A 19785-nucleotide genomic window follows, 5' to 3' on the forward strand; every position below is an offset into this window, starting at 1 on the left:
AAAATTAATGCTTTAAGATAAAACTTTGATCAGTTAGTTGAAAGTTGGAGTGAACAAACCCATCAACATAACATAATACGCGGCAGGCGAGTTTTATCGATATATATATAAAAATATTTTTTTAAACCGTTGAAATAAAATTACATTTTCTTATGTTTGTTTCATTTAAATATAAGCTACGCGTGTAACAAGATTGAATCTATAACAATATGGTATCTATTAAGCATTACAAGTTGCAGTTAAAACCTATTTAAATTTATGTAAAAAGTCTCGCATAGAAATCGTAACTGGTAATAGAAATCTTTTGAACAATAATGCGTTCCCGTTTTCAAGTACACCTTTTTCTGAGCTCTTTTATGGAGCCCGTGGATTTCAACGCGGGTTGCCCTCAGCTTGTCATTCAAAAGTGTACTATAGAGTTCCTTTTATATCTTCCGCTTCAATTTCGCAGCGCAATTTATATGCACTTTGTAGCCGTGTCCGCTCAAAAGCACCTCGCTAGAGCATTTATTCGTGGAGAGTGCTTCTGTTAAATGTGGTTTTTTCTACTGAAGAAGCGTCTTGATGACGGCGTTCATAGTTAATGAGCAGCCAGTATCCGGTAACTGTTATACAGAAAATTGCCCACTCTTTAAAGACCTACAGTTTGCCAACTTAGCTAGAGCCGGTCTCGCGTGCAAAACGCTTCCGACCGTACGTTATTGTTTACCAGCATAATGACTTTCTTTTAAGAGAATACAGAACGTCCACGATTGCACGTTACTCAGCATAAGGCTACGTGTCTTTTTAATACGACGTCAAGAAGTACCCATCAACGTGAAACGCTGTAGTTTAATAGTTTGTTTTGTGTGGAAAATAGCTTTCAGGCTCTCATGACGCTATTTATATTTTGTTTTGATACACGCGCTTGTAATAAATTTGCTTACGCTTCGCAACACATCAATTACGTATATGATTGCATAATATCTCATAGCTCGACACGAGACATTATTTCAAACAATAATTACAAGGTTTAGCGACACGAAAAACTAAAAATAAAAATACTATTGAATTTGCGCCAAGTGGGTTGCACAAACATGGATCAGTAATCTACTTGTGTACTATCGGTCTTCACACGTGCTAGTAATTATTAAATATTTTAATTTTTCTGATATTGTACCGTTAAATAAAAATGTTTTAGTTTTAACAAACGAACAGATAAAACGGAGGCTATGTAGCATTTATTATATGTTTCACCTTTAACGATTTTGTTGAATAATATTCATCGACAGTCAATTATTTTCAAACATCACGTTATGGATGTATACATTCTTATTCATTATTCGACGACTAGTGATTAATGTGTTTTCCATTACATCAATTGAGAGCAATGCGCATGCGTAAACTTGTATTATAAAAGACACTGTAACTGAGAACACACGGGTGTATAGTAAAGACAAAATTGCCGATTGTTTACAAAATATGTCGTACTCCCGATAAATCGGCGCGATCTTTGCGTGAAGATAACAGATAATTCGAAAGAGCATAAAATGGCACCTGACTTCCCAGAAATTGGTAAGTTTTAATTTAATTACAACTTAAGTTATATATTTTTTATCTGTAATTTAATTCTTTAGGCACAAAATTTAAACATTTATAGTTTTGTATGCATTTAATTTTTAGATCACAATAAAATCAAAAGAAATAGACTAACAGTCACATTCGAAATGAACTCCAAAACGTGAGTAAGTATAAATATTTTTTTAATAACATTAATAGGAATATGAGTCCAAGGCAATAATTTTATTTATACTAATATCGAGAAGTAAGTTTTTTTTCATTGAGTTTCGCGTTTAGCGCGTCTAGCACGTAAAGATCCTAAAAATTGTTTGTACCTAATATTCACTTAATCATATTTAAAACATTTTATATAAATAAATATAAAGTTGTTCTTAAGGTCGCTTGTTGCCATTAAGGTTGGTAATTATTATTATTAAAATAAAGTTTTTGTAAAAAATGTCACATGAATCATAATTATACATTTCTAATAATACCTAAAACCAAATATGCTATTTTATGACAAAAACAATGTCGAAACCGTCACATTTTATTCAAATAATCACTTTACACTTTGTATGTAATTCATTGATATTTTTTTAAAATACTTAACGTAATAACAAAATTCTTGTTTTAAGTTTAAATGAAACAAACAAACACTTCCTGTGTATTAGTATGATCAATTTTATATTTTTAATATCCGTGTATATACTCTTAAGAAGATACTACTCTGGTAAATTATTATATGCCTTGAATTATTATTCCTATTTTACAATTTCTTTCTTATGTGAGTAACTAGTTGTAGGAACATTAATATTAAGAACTGAATCTTGAGTAATAGGTAAAACTGCTCTTTTTAAATGATACGGTAAAGAAAGGCAATAGCGCGCATTCAGACCGGTGCTGCGGTAACCGGTTTTCAAACAGATGCCGCTACACATGTTACAATTGGCAACAATATAGTAAGATAACAATTCGCGAATTACAATAAATATTCGTGTTTACTTAAAGAACATATAATCGACTCGTAATAAATTATTTATCAAATATAATGTCTTGCACGAATATCTGGCGCTAGCGTAAGCGTATTAAATTTGTTTGGTTTCTGGGCAGAAGTATGTCGATCGAATTTTTTTATATTTATTTCAGAAACCGAATACAAAATAATGAATGGAAAAACAGTTGTCATCAAAAAATGTCTTCAATGTTACCTTCAGTTTCAGAACTTAAACAGTACATATCAGTCGTTATATGTGGTAAGTTTTTAATTTTTATTATTTTATTGGAATTTTTAATTGCATTAATTTGAAAATTCTTACAAGTTTTTATTGAGCTTTGAATTTTCTAACGGATTGTGTTACATATGCGATCTATATTATGTAAATTAATTTGATCAGCTCGTGATCACGGCAGATGCAACTGTCTCGAAAAATCAAGCACATTGAAAATATTGTAGTAAAAATCTGAAAAAAAAAATTATTTATAATTTATGTTTAACGCTTAAGCATTATTAAACTTAAAATTAAAATAAAAGTAAAAAGTAATAAAAACTCGCCATAACACTCTTCATGTGTATTTTTAAAAAGATTAATCACGGTGAAATATGATAAGAGTATTAATTACTCCATGGACACATAAAAACATTACAATCTTCGTTATATTCACGAAGATTGTATTTATTAATATTTATCGTGTCATGTGTAATTGTCACATTGTTTGTTACAGGCATATTATTATGGGGAACATCTTGGTTTGTATTTAAAGAAGCCGTTCTACCCGGATCTGATATTTTTACCATGATAACTCTAGTTGTAATTGGTTATGTCTTCGGGCACACGCTAGAAAGATATACAACAATTAACCCTGTTGTTGGAATGACTCTTGTAGGTGCTCTGTGCCGGACCTTCAGTCCGAAAAATTTTCTGGATAATCCTTCAGCAAATGTTATTGATTTTCATCTAAGGTAAATAATATAAATACGACACTAAATATTTTCTTATTAACATTTTATCTGACAACCTCATTAATTAAAAACTGTATAAATATACAACAAATAACAGTTTCGTTTATCATATCGTTTTTACTTAATTAAAATACTGTTGTATTGATAATCGCTTGTGAACTACTTTTTTTTCAGTTTATCTATCTTTCGAATGCATAATACGTTCAATTATTTCAACACGAATCTTACAATCGTGTGCAAGCATTAGTTTTAGTATTATATAATATATTTTATCGTATATAATGTTACATTATTTTTTTCTGACCGAATCTGGACCTTGATGACCAATCTCAAGGATTATGAACTGAAAATATGAACAAGATTGCATTATATTTCGGTCGAGATATTCTCAGTGGCAGTCCGAAGTTAGGAGGTTGGTAGTGTTATAACCTCGGAAAGCTACGTAAAGTCTGCGCCTATCGCCCCTCCAATCGGATCCTTGTAAAACTCTTAAATCCCTTCAGGAGGACGTTATATTTTATATCATGTATTACATACTACCCAAATATATATTCGATATTATGTATGACAAATGCTTTAATCGCAATGGGAAGCGACTGAAAGTTTTATTTCTATACAAGACGCTAGCGTGTTTTTATTACAACTAACAGCTTTTTAAATAGAAATATCACCAAATTATTATAATAATATTAAAATGTCACATTATTAAATATATTGTATATGGAGTAGTGTATTAAGTATTCTTGCAAATCACATAAGAAATAGCTAAATGCTTACTTTGTGTTTATAATTCATCTCAAGCTTGACTGTGAAGGAAAACATCGTGAGGAAACCTGCATGTGTCTAATTTCATTGAAATTCTGCCACATGTGTATTCTACCAACCCGCATTGGAGCAGCGTGATGGAATAAGCTCGAAACCTTCTCCTCAAAAGGGAGAGGAGGCCTTAGCCCAGCAGTGGGACATTAACAGGCTGTTACTATAGATTATACATAAGAGATAGATCGTTCTACTTGCATTTATAGAAGCAATCATATTCATGATCTAAATGATTTGATAGAAGATCACTGAAAAAGGTCTCCCAGATACCGATAGTCACTAACGTCAAGGTATGTCAATAAAGCTGCGAGGGTGTCAGGATGGCATACGTTAATGTCACAGCACGGGCGATAGACGGTAGTGATGGAGTAAATGCCTCGTTCGTGTAATGGCTAGCATATAAGATTACATATACCGAGATATGAAACTCAAATTTGGGTCAATAACAACTTACTGGATTTTTCTGTTAAGAAACTCTCATTAGAAGCCGGTAGTACCTCTAAAAGCCCATGTGCATTAAAATATCTTAAACGAAGTTGTCTATTTTCCGAAAGAATGGCCGCCGCAGCTGAAATCTGTAACGTCTCAGTAATATCGGCATTTCGACAACTTTATAACCTAACACTATTTTCCATTACATCGATACTTTAATGCTGACTCATGATTATTAATTTTCAACTTTAGCAGTGATTTTTATTTCAAAGTCAACTTATTATTATTATTTTATATTAGATTTAAGAAAAAAACACAACTATCTGCAGAATGATATTTTTCTTCATTAATTATAAATTATAAAAAAAATCCATAAATAACTGATGCTTTTTTCCTTATGACATTTGACTACATATATTGATAATGGTTTTTTAATTGGTTATAAATAAAATGACACTCTCTTGGATTAAAACATGAGTGCGCTATCGTTAATCCTATTAAAGTTTGTAACTCAATCGAAAAAAAAATCATATTAAATATTTATTTCCGTACTGCGGTTGAGGTTGTTGCAAGTAATTATTTCACTGTTGGAAATAAAAAGTAGCCTTTTTCAGTACTTTTTTGAAGTATAATCTCTTTTTAATTTCAAATTCGAATTTGAATACAACGTTTCAAAATTAAGCTTTTCTGGTGAATCACTTCTATCTCGCATTCTGAATTGCATGCAGTATTTACAACCAAACTAAGAAACTAACCTAACTTATTCTATATATGAAAAGTCAAGAATCAATGAATCAATTTTTCAGGCGTATTTATCCAGTTATAATTTTAACAAAGGGTCCGCTTTCATGGAACTGGAAATATATAAAGAGAAATTCGGTAAAAGTTTTCACATTGGCAACACTCCCCTGGATTATCGAGTGTTTGACGACGGCATTTCTTACTCACGTACTTTTCGGGTTTCCTTGGTACTGGGGTAAGTGGGGTTATTATATAGAATATAAATATTAACCTGTAAGTGATAAAATAAATTATTAACTTATTGAAAATATTATCGAATAATTCCAAATAATGCAAACTGAGACGGTAAAATATATATTTTATACTTTTATTCTGTTTGAATGAAAAAATATATGTTCTTAGATGCCCCTATGAATACAGGCACTACTCATGTTACTCTTCCAATTGAAAAGATAATGAATATATACTCTATGCGAACTTCAGAATTTCCACCGACACATGCAGGTTTCCTTGCGATGTTTTCCTCTCCACCGAACACAGGACGATTTGTAAATGCAAATTTATCACATAAGACTTAAATGGTCCATTAACATTCTCTATATATATATACTATTTCATTGCGGCATCTCAATTTATTTTATATCCATAAATACATTGTTTTTTTTTTTGAATTAGGTATACACCTTGGAGCCATATTATCGTCAGTATCGCCAGCAGTTATAGTACCTACAACCATACAACTCAGTTCAAAGGGATTTGGTGTGAAGAATCAAATAGCACTATTGGTTGCAAATGCGGGTGGTTTAGATACAGCCTTTACCGAGGGCATGTTTGGAGTTATCAACAGCGCTATATTCTCTCAATCGCCGCCCATATACCGCATAGTTAAGGTAATATTCAATATCGCTCTTAGTTTTAATACTCTTAAGTACTTTGGATGTTGGCCTGGCTTTTATGGGCTAAGTAGTAATAGGATGTTATCAGTAGCCAGATAGCCTTTAATGCGTTTAATACAATCTCGTGAAACCGACCTCGATTAAAATTCCCGTCATCCTCGTCTGACGATGAGGAAATCGAATTAAATGGAAAAGCAATTTTTCCTACATTTTATGTTCAAACCTACAACATAATCAGCTTTTAAAAGTTTGAATATATCGTAAAAGGTTACGCTATGTCACAAACAAATAGCTAATCAGCTGAGTCAGCCTAAACATTAAATATACCAAATGACGTCATAAAGTTAATTCATTCGAATTTTCTTTGCAATTATAAGATTCAATTAGAATTGAATAATTAATAAACATTTATAAAATATAATAATTATTTGTTGTTAACGTTCAACTATCACGATGACAGCAGCGACTCATTTCTATGTATTAGTATATAATATTATGTCAATCATTGCGCCATCACGGTTCGATATGCATTGTAAAAGCATTTACTTAATAGTCCTGTAAATCACAGCATAATGTTACAATTATCATGTTCTGTATGGTAATAATTGAAGCGAATAGAAACGATAAATATTTACTTAAAGACTTGTGATTGTACGTCACATTTACTAACAGTATTATTTACTTTTATTAATCACGTTTACGGAAGCTATTCGTTTTTTATCTATATTAAAATAATCAAACTATTCATCATTATTTATTTAAATTCACATGCAAATATTATTTACAATAACTATTTTCTTTAAAGTAAATTATGAATCAATATTGATGTAAATATTTGTGGTTAAGCAAAGTTTATTTTTTCGTTCGTAATTTATAATCTGACAAACGTGATATCAATTTGCGTAATAAATTGAAACCAACATAAACAATAATAGAGACTAAATTAATTTAAATAAACAAAAACGGAAATTAGACAATTATATATAACCTTACCCATGATTAACTTTTATTAATTCTTTTATATGTTATTTCCCCCAATTCAGACATTAATAAAAACAGGTTAGTTACGAATAAAAAATATAATGAAATATTATGCTGTGTTCTGTAAACTATTAAATTATGCTATATTATTGTGACAGGCGCTGCTTGCAATTTTCATCGGCATCGGCTTGGGTGTCACGTGGGGAGTGTTGGCGGATTTTCTGCCTAACCACAGTGATTTTTATGCGCCAACAATTCGAAGTCTTCATATTTTTGCTGGAGGTATCTTTATCACGTACGCGGCCGGATACCTCAGTTGGGGTGGTATATGTAAGTTTAAAAAAACAAAATGACGTTTTTCATTTGAACAAATAAATCATTAGAAAGAGTATAAATTAAGTATTAAAAATACATTTAAACCGAATTAATAAGTGATGATATGATAATATTCTGAAAATTACTGCTTCAAAATGTTTTTAGAGACCGTTAGGAATTTTGTTGAAATAATATCCATAGTACTTTATAGCTGAAGGCTGTAGACGCTGAATAGCACAGAAACGCTTTATTATACTCATAAGCACTAAAGTTCATATTTATTGCACGCATTTTGAGGTAAAACTAACAAGCTTAAATACTTAGGTTATTAGCTAGATAATAATATCCGCGACTTTGTGGACGAGTTGTGGGAAGCAACTTCGTTAGCATAGATTATTATTATTAACTTAAATTTTAATTTCAGCAAATCTTATAGTAATTAAATTTAATGAAATTTAGTTACCATTTTTTCCATGAATACTCAGTTTCGTTCTTCTTTCGTTAAAAGCAATAGCAGCTGTGTGTATACATCGACAAAAACAAAAACTCACAAGTGAGAGTAGTTACTTTATTCGTTTATTTAACTAACTTCTCAGGTGCATACTGGAGTCTGGAAAGTAGTAGTGCTTACACGCCTGCCCTCAGAAACTGTTTGGGTAGATAAATAGCGTCAAAAGCGCATTGGTGTATGGGCCGTCTAGCGATGTAAAAGTTGCGGGTTCGATCCTGACCTCTTGGGCTATCGTCGTCTGCACTCCTAACAAGAACTTAAGCTGTAGGGATAAATAGGAGTGTTATTAATTTCCTTAAAACGCATTTCCTTAAACTAAAAAGGTATCTATTTCCGGTCGTGTCAAATATGCCGTCTCTTCAATGAGAATGAGGATATAGAGTGCGCACTTGTGTTTGCACACACAAGTGCACTATTATATGTCTAGTCTAGTCCAATCTCTCTTGAGAATGGCCGCCGGAGCCGAAATCGTCCGGACGGACATCATCATCATCAACTTACAACACCTTCTCCTTGCAAAAATGATTGTATTTTTTTACGAACTAAGTAGGCGGACGACCTGATGATAAGTGATTACTATAGCCCATAGTCATTGGCGCTGTAAGAACTATTAACCATTCCTTACATTGCCAATGCGAAAAAATACCTTAAAATTTATCTGATTACCTTATACATAAACATACTTTTTTTCATTATCACCATTAATTTCACTGTGATGCCTCTTTAGTTTTATATGCAATACAATACTTAAAGGGTCATTTTAAAGAAGATGATGATGATAAAAATTGTAGTGAATCCGTTAAAGTTGTTCACAAATAAAGTCGACAATTTAATTTATTTTTTTATAAAATCGTTGGTTTTTTTATTTTTAGTTCTACAAAGTCCATTTACTTATTGAACGACAAAAATATATACAAGTTTTCTCGTATATTTTCCTAAGAGCAAAGAATTATTCAACTGCACTTACTTATCTACAATTTATTCGTAAAATTATGCGCTAACCAGACTCGATAAGAGTACACAACACTTTATGTTTGCAAAACTAAGACTATATATTTGACAAAAACCTAATTTGCCTTCCTTGGTGAATCCAGGTGTCCGGAGTACAATCTACGTGTCTAGTTTCTAAACGACTATATTCTGAACAGTGTAGTTTGTAAGAAATAGTTTTACCTTTTTACCACTCAAACATGCACAGCTTAATAAAAAGAATACTAAAACGAAATTTATATTACCTATAAAAAAATTCGTAGTACGTGTAATAATTTTTTTTAAATCATTAATAATAAACAACATAAAAATGACTTCTAGTAGGTATATAAAACTTTCCTCATACATTGTGAATTCAATTTCGGTTATACGTAGTAAATTTATACATTTTATTACATCATTTAAATTTTTAAGTCATCGGTATTTTTTTATGTAACTTTTGAATGTAATGGTAAAAGATTTACATGTAAATCCTTTCTGAATTTGTAATGACATACATACGTAATTGACATTGCCTTTTGTATGAATATTAGAAAAGTTTGATAAACACCAGTTGGTTATAAAACTACATTACACCCTCTTTGAACTTCATTTAAAATCAGCGAACACGACGAAATACTTCGTTTAAAAATGTATTAACCTAATTAATATTCATTTAAGCTAAATGCTCTAATCAAGAGTTGTCAACGTACTCTACCAAAATGCCCGTCATCTTCTAAATACGAGTCTTTATTCGAAACATTTTTTTTAAATTTTACTTTTTTTATAGTAAGGCGGGCCCGCCTGATCTTAAATGGTCACCAACGTCCATAGACATATCTATTTATTGATTGTAAGAAATTTTAACCATCGCTTAAATCGCCAATGTACCACTAACCATGGAAACTTAGATGTTATCTCCCTTATACCTGTAATTACACTGGCTCACTCACCATTCAAACCGGACCACAACAATATCAGACCCATACGAGCTTACACATAGCCCTAACCCCAGTAAAGTAAATCGCTGAAGGGCACATAATATAAAATCTCTCTCTACTGTGGGATCAGCTAGATTATATATAATCTTTGACTATTCTTGATGTTTGCCTCAACGTCACTATCAACTTATGAAACTAATCATTTCTACTTTTTATTTAAAGTAACAAAAAACTATACCACACCTAGTTTGTGATTTTATACACATTTAAAAAGAATTCTTTAAAATACATAACTTAAAAAGACACGCTATTGCACATAAGCATCACATAAATTAGGTTGCGAAAGCCGGCTAAGCAGTCACGAGCGTGATCCTACAAGGGTTTTTAATAACCGTACAAAAGAAAAGAAAAATTAAGACTACGCACAAATTTTCTTTAAATAATTTTAACCATTATTTCTGCAGCAAACGTATTTTAATAAAAATGTCATAAGTAACATTACCAATTATACTGCATTTCCATCTTTATCTTTATTGACATTATAATTAATGCGAAAGTGAGTTTATTTGTTTGTTACGCTTTCACTACTCAACCGATCATTATGATATCTAGCATACTTGTTGTCAGGGGATAGAAAAAGGACATAGAGTACCTAACACCTCACCCCCCACACCCCCCATGTGGTCTGAGTTGCGGGTAGAAACTAATATAATATATTTTGGATATTAAATATTTTTTTCTGTATATTCAAAAAATATTTAATTACACTGTATATCTCAAGAAAATTAGTATTTCCCAAGTTTTTATTTAATTACGGGGCATATTTATAATTAGGATTATCAGACTGTAACAGTTTTGGTAATAGTCGTAAGGTAGTTGCTCGGCTCTTTTTGACATTATATATTTATTACTGGCTTTCACCCGCAGCTTCACCGGCATAGGAGGAGTATTTGAGCATCAAACATCGAAAGATACAAACTCTTACATTTATAATTACTATAATATAAAGTACAATGTATTCGTTGGTGTATCCTTAACCTTCACACCTTTCTTAATGATAAAATTTATCCTTTAATTGGCAGGTTGAACCTCAAAATATATAACTATTGTATGAAATAATTCAAACAAATTAAATAAAGAATAGCCGCCAAAAATGTTGTCCACAAATTAAAAAACGTTTTGTTTTTTATAATGTAATAAATTTGTACGACCTTTTAAAATATTATCTAGACATCGCCACATTTAGGACAAGTGCGGTACTTCTTAATACTCATTGCAATATTCCTTAATCGGCCTTCATTTCAATTACAACCAATCAACTGTATTATTTTGTGCGCGCGAGTTTCAAGCAATTTCATTCCTGAAGTTCCTTTAATTAAACTCGAAATAACCGCTTTGTTCTGAAAACAACCGTGAACGTTGAGAGGATTAACATTTATCCAATGGAACAATATAACAATTAAAATATTCAGTAAATATTGTACATGCAAAAAATAATATATGATGTATATTAAGTAGTTAAAAAATTCATTGCAGACCAAAGGCTTATTTTATGGCTAGGCATCAGATATAATCCGCCATAATACTCTATTCTACTCGCACATACATGTCTTAGAATAACAATACAATCGATTTTTTTTAATCTTGTTAATTAATCGCCAGCTCTAAGTAAATTTGTCATCCAAACTTTTTTAAATATACTAATATCATAAACGTGAAAGTAACTTTGTATTTCTGTTACGCAATAAATAAGCTTAAAGGAAGTGCATAGGCTACATTTTTTACCTCATACCTTTTTTGCACCTCTCAATAAATACTATAAATTTGTCCCTTTATTATGTCATTAAAATTCTCTCGTAACGAAAAGTCCCGTGTTTAAGTCCAAGCAAACATTACTAAGTTTTTTTATATTTAATTTGTGTTTGTTGTTTAACGATGAAGGAAAACATCGTGGGACATGGTGTTGAACTAAGTCGAGACCTTTGAAACTCTTAAGTTTTTTATTGTTCTGACATTTCAATTTTATTAAGCAATTCCATTATAATATCATACAGTTTAATCTGTCTAATGTTTTTAATAATAATAATTACCGTCTTTGTTAAGCTGGCGTAGCAATTATGGTGTGCGCGGGGGCAGCAGCTACAAGATGGGCCCGATGCGATTGGCCAATCAATAACAATCCCGTCTCTGAAGTTTACAAACTACTATGGACAATTTTTGAACCGATGCTGTTTACTCTGAGTGGCTACTTTTTGGAGGTAGTTATTTAGATTTAATTCTTACATATTCAAATCAACAGAAACTAAACAGTAGTTATGTAACTGAAATAGACATACAACAAAAAACCTTTTCTAAACTAGACATAATAAAACAAAGAGGTATTATAACTCGTCTATGAAAACTTTTCAGTAGGAGATGAATATTGTATATATGAATATAGTCTATTATAATTATGTTACAAATGCGCAGATACATAATTGGTTTATGTTACGTTGATGCGCTACGCCGCTTACGGCTATTTCACACTGGCGATTTGATGGAGTGGCGCCATCGAGGCGAATGTGCAATGAACCCACAACGAACGCTAAGCCGTTTTCAAATGTAAAGATTTTATCACGAATTAATCTTCCAAAAGAATATTACATAAATATTAAATCTTTTTCTATTTTTAAAATGTAAACGTCCGATGAGGTTTCAAAGAAGTAAAACGTTTACTGTAGATTTGAAATACGAGGCATGCCTTTTAAATTTTTTCGTTTGAAGAAAAAAATACAACTAGAACCTTATAGTAGTTTTTATTGTTTTCAAAGTGTGAATACTTTAGCGTAGTTTACACGTAGCTTAATACACTTTTCCATTCGCTCAAACCAGTTATTATAACATTTATTTCACTCTAAAGTGGGGGTGTTCAAAATGGCTGACTTGAAAGCGTCGACTGCTTCTTCAACTGACTGGAACCTTTGACTACAAAGACTTTTCTTAATTTTAGGAAATGTAAATAAATCGTTAGGGCTTAGGTGAGGACTGTATGGAGGATGGTCAAGAATTTCTACTTTTTCCTGCTTCAAATACTCAATCGTTTGACGAGCGCTGTGTGAGCTTGCGTTGTCGTGGTGCAGGATGTGGCCACCATCTTCTTTGAAGTGCTTCGAGAACGAACAACTTTATTCGGCTTTGGCTCGTCTTAAAAGACCCAGTTTGTTGTTTGGAATCAGGATCGTAGGCATAGATCCAAGATTTGCCACCATTGATGATGTTGTAGAGGTGATTTGACTCTCCTCGGTTGAACCTTTGCAGAGTTTTATTACACCATCTGACGCGGGCCGCCTTGTGATCGTTGGAAAGCAGATGCGGTATCCAACGGCAAACTAGCTTTCTCACACCAAGCGCTTCATGCAAGATCTTCTGAATGGCCTTCTGAATCCCCTGAGATGCCTAATAGAGCCTCTATCTCTCGATACGACACATGACGATCTTTGAGAATTAGTTGTCTCACAACAATGATATTATCTTCAGTGAAGGCGGATTTTGGGCGTCCTTCGCGAGATTTGTCACTAACACTAGTATGTCCACGCTGGAATTCTAAATACCAGCGTTCGACAGTCCGCAGACATGGGGCTTCATCACTAAACACAAATGTTAACTCTTCAAAACACTGAAGCCGTGTCAGGCCTCTTCTAAAGTTGTAGAAAATTATTGCACTAATATTTTTGACAGATTCCAATCGATGCTGTGACTAAACAATATCATTAATCCTAATACTTTCAACTGTTTTGAGATTCAAAATTTTAACACATTCGAATATAGAACAGTTCCAAATTCAAAATTGTCGGGAAATATGGAAACGGCAGAACTTAAAAGGCATGCCTTGTAAGTATCAAAACTTAAAGAATATTAATTAAATAAAAAAGATTTTTTATTTTGGTATAATCATATTTATTTTAATTAGCGATTTTATAGTTTCATTTGATGTAACATTTATATTATGTATATAAGATACAAAACAAAATAAGACTCATAACCATTTAAAAAAAACTAAAACACGCGGTAGATACAGCCTTCTTTTCAGTTCGCAGATAAACCATATGGCACCTTATCTCACTAAATAATAACACATATTTCGCTAGTGTGATACGAGCATTATACTAAAATTGATTTACGTTGTGCTTTAAATAAACACTGTGTCAGAGATATCACAAAGACCAATTTGTCGAAGACATTGTGTCGGTAACCCGTTTATATACATATATGATTTACTTAGTGAAACTTCTTATGTAATTTAAGTTTAGTTATACCTACTGAAAACGACAGCTACATTCATCTCTAAATAATATCGTATAAAACAAATTTGTTCCCTGTCTCTCTGTATCTCTCTTTCTTCTTATAAACCATGCAACGAATTTTAATGAGACAGTTTTTTACTAATAGAAGGAGCACTAAGCGAGACAGGTTTTCTTATACAACGTTTAAATATTTTGTATAAACTGACTGAACTTTGAGGTTGTTTTATTCAAAAAACTGTTTTCATTCGCTTACATGGCTAAAGCTGGTTAAACATTACTATAAAACAATATACTAGAAACTACTTTACTAAGAAAAACGGCTAATTTTATAAATTGAATAATTAATATAAATTAATAGAAAGAAAGATAGCAGTCTGAACATGTTCTGATGTTGGCCTACGTATATTCTTTTGAGGAAAACGATTCTGATTTATTCATCCACGGTGTTCCATTACCTGTAATGGAACACCGTGGATGAAAAAATTAAAATTCAATGGGGCTCGTCCGATTTGTATCAGCAATATTTAGATAATATTCCCACTCATTCACTAGAGAGTCTCAGTTTATATTTATGCTAAATTGTTTAATTTTATATTCATTTATAAATATGTGTAATAAAACTTTTTAATCCCACAGGTATCAGAAATTACACTGAAGGATTTCGGCTTGATAGTGGCCTGCATATTTTCAGCTCTTATCATAAGAATGCTAACCGCCTTCTTAGTCGCAGTCGTTAATGGATTATCTGTAAAAGAAAGTATTTTTATTGCTATAACTTGGACACCTAAAGCCATTGTCGAGGTACATACTTGTAAAAAATAATAATATTTACACATTCATTTATCATTTACCCACATATTATAATTATATTAACGTCGTTGCTATATATAGATCGTTTGGTGCCCAAGGTTTTCCTACAAATATATGATGCATTTTCTAATATGCGTCTAAATGTTTTAGTGTTCGTAGCACGCGATGGTAATTAATCATAAAACTAAAGTTACATTTAATAAATGCCCGTCCGTTTCAAAGAAATATTAAGTGTTTACATCACCGATACTAATACAACACTCGAACGGCCTTTTCGTTAACGACTTATAACCAGTTCGAACTCGCCAGTACTCTCCAATTTAATTTACTTACGAGCCGCATGCCAGTAATTTGGGAAAGAGCTGCCTCTCACACATCTGCAGACGCTTATAATATAAATTATATATGATTATTCAAACATTTTATTAAGAGATTTTATCTTTTACTCAGTAGCATTCCACTATCATATCCTTTAACAATATAATTAGAAAAATATTCATTGATCTTTATCAAATCATTAATGAAATGTATTTTATTTTATGCCGTTTTAATTAAAAATATGATCATAATCATTTTTTATCTGTGACTTAAACAAACAGTAATACACTCGATGAAATCAATCAATAGCATCAATTTATTTATAGAATACTATAATTAAATATTATTAATTTGATTATTTGAATAAGTCATGAAATATATTTATTGCGATAAAAAGCAAAAAGAAACTTAATTAACAAACATTCGCAGGAATTGTTACCGATATCTATATACAATCTCTTAAGGCTAAATATAAGAACAATCTGCCTCTTACAAGGCTTCGTTTACAGTAAACCGTGAAGATTTAACTTATAAGCTGAAAATAAGTTACATATTTTTTTTAATTTAAAATATGTAAGGCAAATGGACCACCTGATGGTAAGTGGTCCTATGTGCGGCCATGCCGCACATAGGGTCCAGGTGGTCCATCAGTGCGAATGACTATGGAGTCATTCGCACTGTAATGAATATTAACTATTCCTTACATCGCCAATGCGCCTCGAACCTTGGGAATTGAGATGTTATATCGCTTATACATTTTGACGAGACGAACGAAAGGCAAGAGCCGGTTGGCGTGGTTGGTTCTACCAACCACGCCAACCGGCTCTTGCCTTTCACGCTGAAGGTTGTGGGTTCGATTCCCACCCAGGACAGACATTTGTGTGCATGAACATGTCTGTTTGTCCTGAGTCTGGGTGTAATTATCTATATAAGTATGTATTTACAAAAAGAAAAGTAGTATATGCAGTATATCAGTTGTCTGGTTACCATAGCACAAGCTTTGGGATCAGATGGCCGTGTGTGAAAAATGTCCCAGGATATTATTATTATTATTATTAGTTACACTACCTCAATTACCCTTTAAACAGAACAACAAATATGTGATGAGTGAGTGATGGTGAACCTACCAAGGTGGACTTGCACCAAGCTATATGATAGCAGAATTCATCATAGTAATAAATATGCACGTGTTTCAAACAAAACATACAGAATAGTAGAACTGGTAATAAATTGCAATCTCGATTGTCTAATAAATACAGCAATTCTTTACAAATTTTATCTTATCATAATCGAAGCTCATTGTACAGAAAAGTTTTTATTAAACATAATTACTGTTATTGTATTCATTCGAAGACTCAGCTACATTCAGCCTGTTATCAATTATAGATACGGGGAAGCGACGCGAAGTTACTGCATAGATTTTTATCGTCTTAGTGATATCTTAACAAAGTGTTTCCATAAACGGCGCGCACTTTATCTTAATGTGACGTCAAAAATACGAAAAATGTATAAGCACTTTCTTTTGTTTTTAATCGCAATTTATTAATGTAGATTAAACATCCAATAATCTTTGGCTTTAGTCTGTAAATTCAGATAATATGTTGCAATGTGTATATTACTTTGAGAACTTCTGCTCCCTGAGTAATGCATACAATACAGTATAAAGTATCAAAACTTACGTATCTACATTTTAGAATATTACGTTCATTAGTAAATATTTCTGTAAATTAACGAATTAATTTCTGTAATTTTACGAGTTTGACTTACCCGGCATGCGTAGTAACTATATTTTTTTTTAAAGTAAGATTTTTTAAATTCGGTTACATAGATATTATCTTAATAGATGTAAAATCGCATTCATGGAGGATTTCTGGTTTGCGTAATTATTGGCTGCCAGAAAATGCCTTCAGGCATTAAGTTTTCCTTTTTTATTACTACCCTATTTTGGTTAATATTTTTTAAATATATTAATAAAATTCTGACACGATTCACGTATCATCTATTTTATTGTGCTATGACGGCCTCACGCAAGTGCTAATACAAACTATACAAAGTTTCAATTCAATGAAATCCACGTCACTAATACGAAGAACTTGGTGGTAGACCTTTGCGCCAACCTACTGGGTATGTACCACTCACTCATCATATATTCTACCGTTAAACGGTAATAATTATTATTATGTTCCGGTTTCAAGGGTGAGTAAGCCAGTGTAACTATAAGCACTGCTTCGTCTGTTTCGTTGGTCTTGTGACTAGTTATAGGTCGCAGGTTCATTCATTCGCTGGGTCCAAACCCCAGGTCGGGCCGATAAAACTTTTCTGTCGAAGATTCTCAGTAGCAGCCCGGTGTCTATAAGTTTGGTGTGTCTCGTGCCTCGGAAAGCACATAAAGCCGTTGGTCCCCTTTCCGGTAGTATCGGTATGTAGGTGTCATCGGTTTATGAGAATGTTGGCTAATCTTCCTTGTTATTGGCCGCCTAGACCGAAATTGGTCAGGAGGGTATCATCATCGTAAACACAAGTAACATAATATCTTAATCGCCAAGGTTGGTGGAGCATCTAAAGTAAAGCAAATACATCTAACATTACCAACGTCTAAGAGCGTTGTTGACCACTAAGAGTCAAGTGGTCCATTTGTCAGTCAAAAAAAACAAGCATATTTTTTATACATATAAAAGACTTAATAATGTTTTTGTAAGCATACTACCTGTGTTACAAAATTAAGGCTAGGCTTATTACCCATAAAACTGTTATCTTTATTCTTACGCTTGAATCCTTGGATCTAAAGAGGTTAAATACTGAGACATATAGTCAGAACGACGATTATAATGCTCGAATAAACACTAACAGTGCAAAGTAAAAGATAATATTTAAATTTACTTTTGTTAATAGTACTGCATAATCACTCTTATGGCTTAGTAAGATTAAAACAGACATAACATTATTTCTGAGTTGACACTTGTATATTATTGTATAAAATATATAATAAACTTCCTTTTAAAGTTATATATATATTCAATTTTTATATTTAATATAAATACATTTATGCTGTGATGATATAAGAAATAAAATGTTTAAGATATATAATTTTGTAAATAAAATTACTACTTTTACAGGCTGTGTTAGTCCGAGTGGCCACAGATTCCTTATGGACAGAAGGCACCACAGCTCACGATAGGTGGATCGCCAAACAACATGCGAATATGATTGTTATTGCTATTTTAATAACGTCTACATTAGGTTCAATATTAACAACCGTTTTGGGTCCCATTTTACTTTCTAATGATGCAAAAGTTGTCCCAGAAGGTAAGTCACATACCAATATTACACGTCCTGAATAACATTTAAAGCTTTTTAAATGCAATTTCAACTTCCGTTAAGAACTTTAACTGTTTTTTTACCGATATTATTGCTTTAATCGTCGATTAAAATTGGGGTTTCAAATAATTTAATTCCCTCGAAAGAATTTTGCCCTCGTTCTCATTAAATTAAAGTAAAATATTAAACAGTCTGTTTTTAAATTATTGTCTTGAAAAATACTTTGTATGTAAATTGTAGTCTTACTAAAGAAATATCCCATTTCCTTGTTACAGATCTCTTTCAGCCGCAAACACGCTCTGTGCCGCAACACTCCGATTTTGCTACAGAAAATAATACCCTAGATACCTTACAATACATAGACGCGCAATAAAATGTTAAAAACGAGAGACATTTTTATTTATCTTAGAATAAATTCCATATTTCTTATATTTTTAACAAACAACAATGTATTACAAAATAAATATTGTTACATTTTTCGAAGAATGATATTCTTTCATAAACCGGAACAGCACTTAATAAACAAGTTAAGTGAGAGTTGCATTCGTATTTTGTTTCTCAGTGCTAAGTAATAAAGATTTTGAAAGTAAATGATTGCCCAATACAATTTCGTATGTTGTTTTTTTTGAATGAAATATGCAACTTTATATACTTTATAGAATGCAAAAGATTATATTTAAAAAAATTAAATGAATCTGACTATTTTAATTTAAACAAAGATCTTTCTTGTATCCATCACATTTATCTAGAGGTCCTAATGTAAACCGTTTAAAAATTAAGTTAAATGTTATCGGTAGTCTTACGCTTATTTCGTGGATTGACTGGTCACAACTAACAGCCTTTTGATTTTTCATTTCAGCCTAAAAATCTAGGTATTTTTGACAAACCAGTCTCAAGAATAACTACTAGTAAAAAAAAGTAAAAAAGTTAGTAGACAGGTATTTGCTGCTAT

General features: G+C 31.9%; 1 protein-coding gene across 4 annotated transcripts; it reads left to right on the forward strand.

Annotated features, from left to right (window-relative positions):
• The first annotated feature begins 1107 nt into the window (after window positions 1-1107).
• On the forward strand, window positions 1108-19220 carry LOC126780374 (sodium/hydrogen exchanger 9B2-like). Of its 4 annotated transcripts, none has more exons than XM_050504830.1 (11): window positions 1108-1554; window positions 1663-1720; window positions 2686-2792; window positions 3262-3499; window positions 5557-5726; window positions 6167-6381; window positions 7527-7698; window positions 12208-12362; window positions 15024-15188; window positions 18632-18821; window positions 19109-19220. In XM_050504830.1, exons 1-11 carry the CDS (start codon window positions 1530-1532, stop codon window positions 19204-19206), a joined length of 1593 nt encoding a protein of 530 aa, XP_050360787.1. In that variant the 5' UTR covers window positions 1108-1529; the 3' UTR covers window positions 19207-19220. The 4 variants fall into 4 exon arrangements, with proteins under 4 accessions (XP_050360787.1, XP_050360813.1, XP_050360805.1 ...); XM_050504840.1 differs by having other exon boundaries at window positions 1540-1554; window positions 1663-1724; XM_050504856.1 differs by lacking the exon at window positions 15024-15188.
• The last annotated feature ends 565 nt before the right edge of the window (window positions 19221-19785 follow it).

The sequence above is a fragment of the Nymphalis io genome, chromosome 3 (assembly GCF_905147045.1).
Source record: "Nymphalis io chromosome 3, ilAglIoxx1.1, whole genome shotgun sequence".
NCBI lineage: Eukaryota > Metazoa > Arthropoda > Insecta > Lepidoptera > Nymphalidae > Nymphalis > Nymphalis io.

Coding starts and splice junctions, on each gene's coding strand:
- LOC126780374 (XM_050504830.1), top strand. CDS start 1,530: ATGGCACCTGACTTCCCAGAAATTG. Junction 1,555..1,662: donor ACCTGACTTCCCAGAAATTG/GTAAGTTTTAAT, acceptor TTTAATTTTTAG/ATCACAATAAAATCAAAAGA. Junction 2,793..3,261: donor CATATCAGTCGTTATATGTG/GTAAGTTTTTAA, acceptor TGTTTGTTACAG/GCATATTATTATGGGGAACA.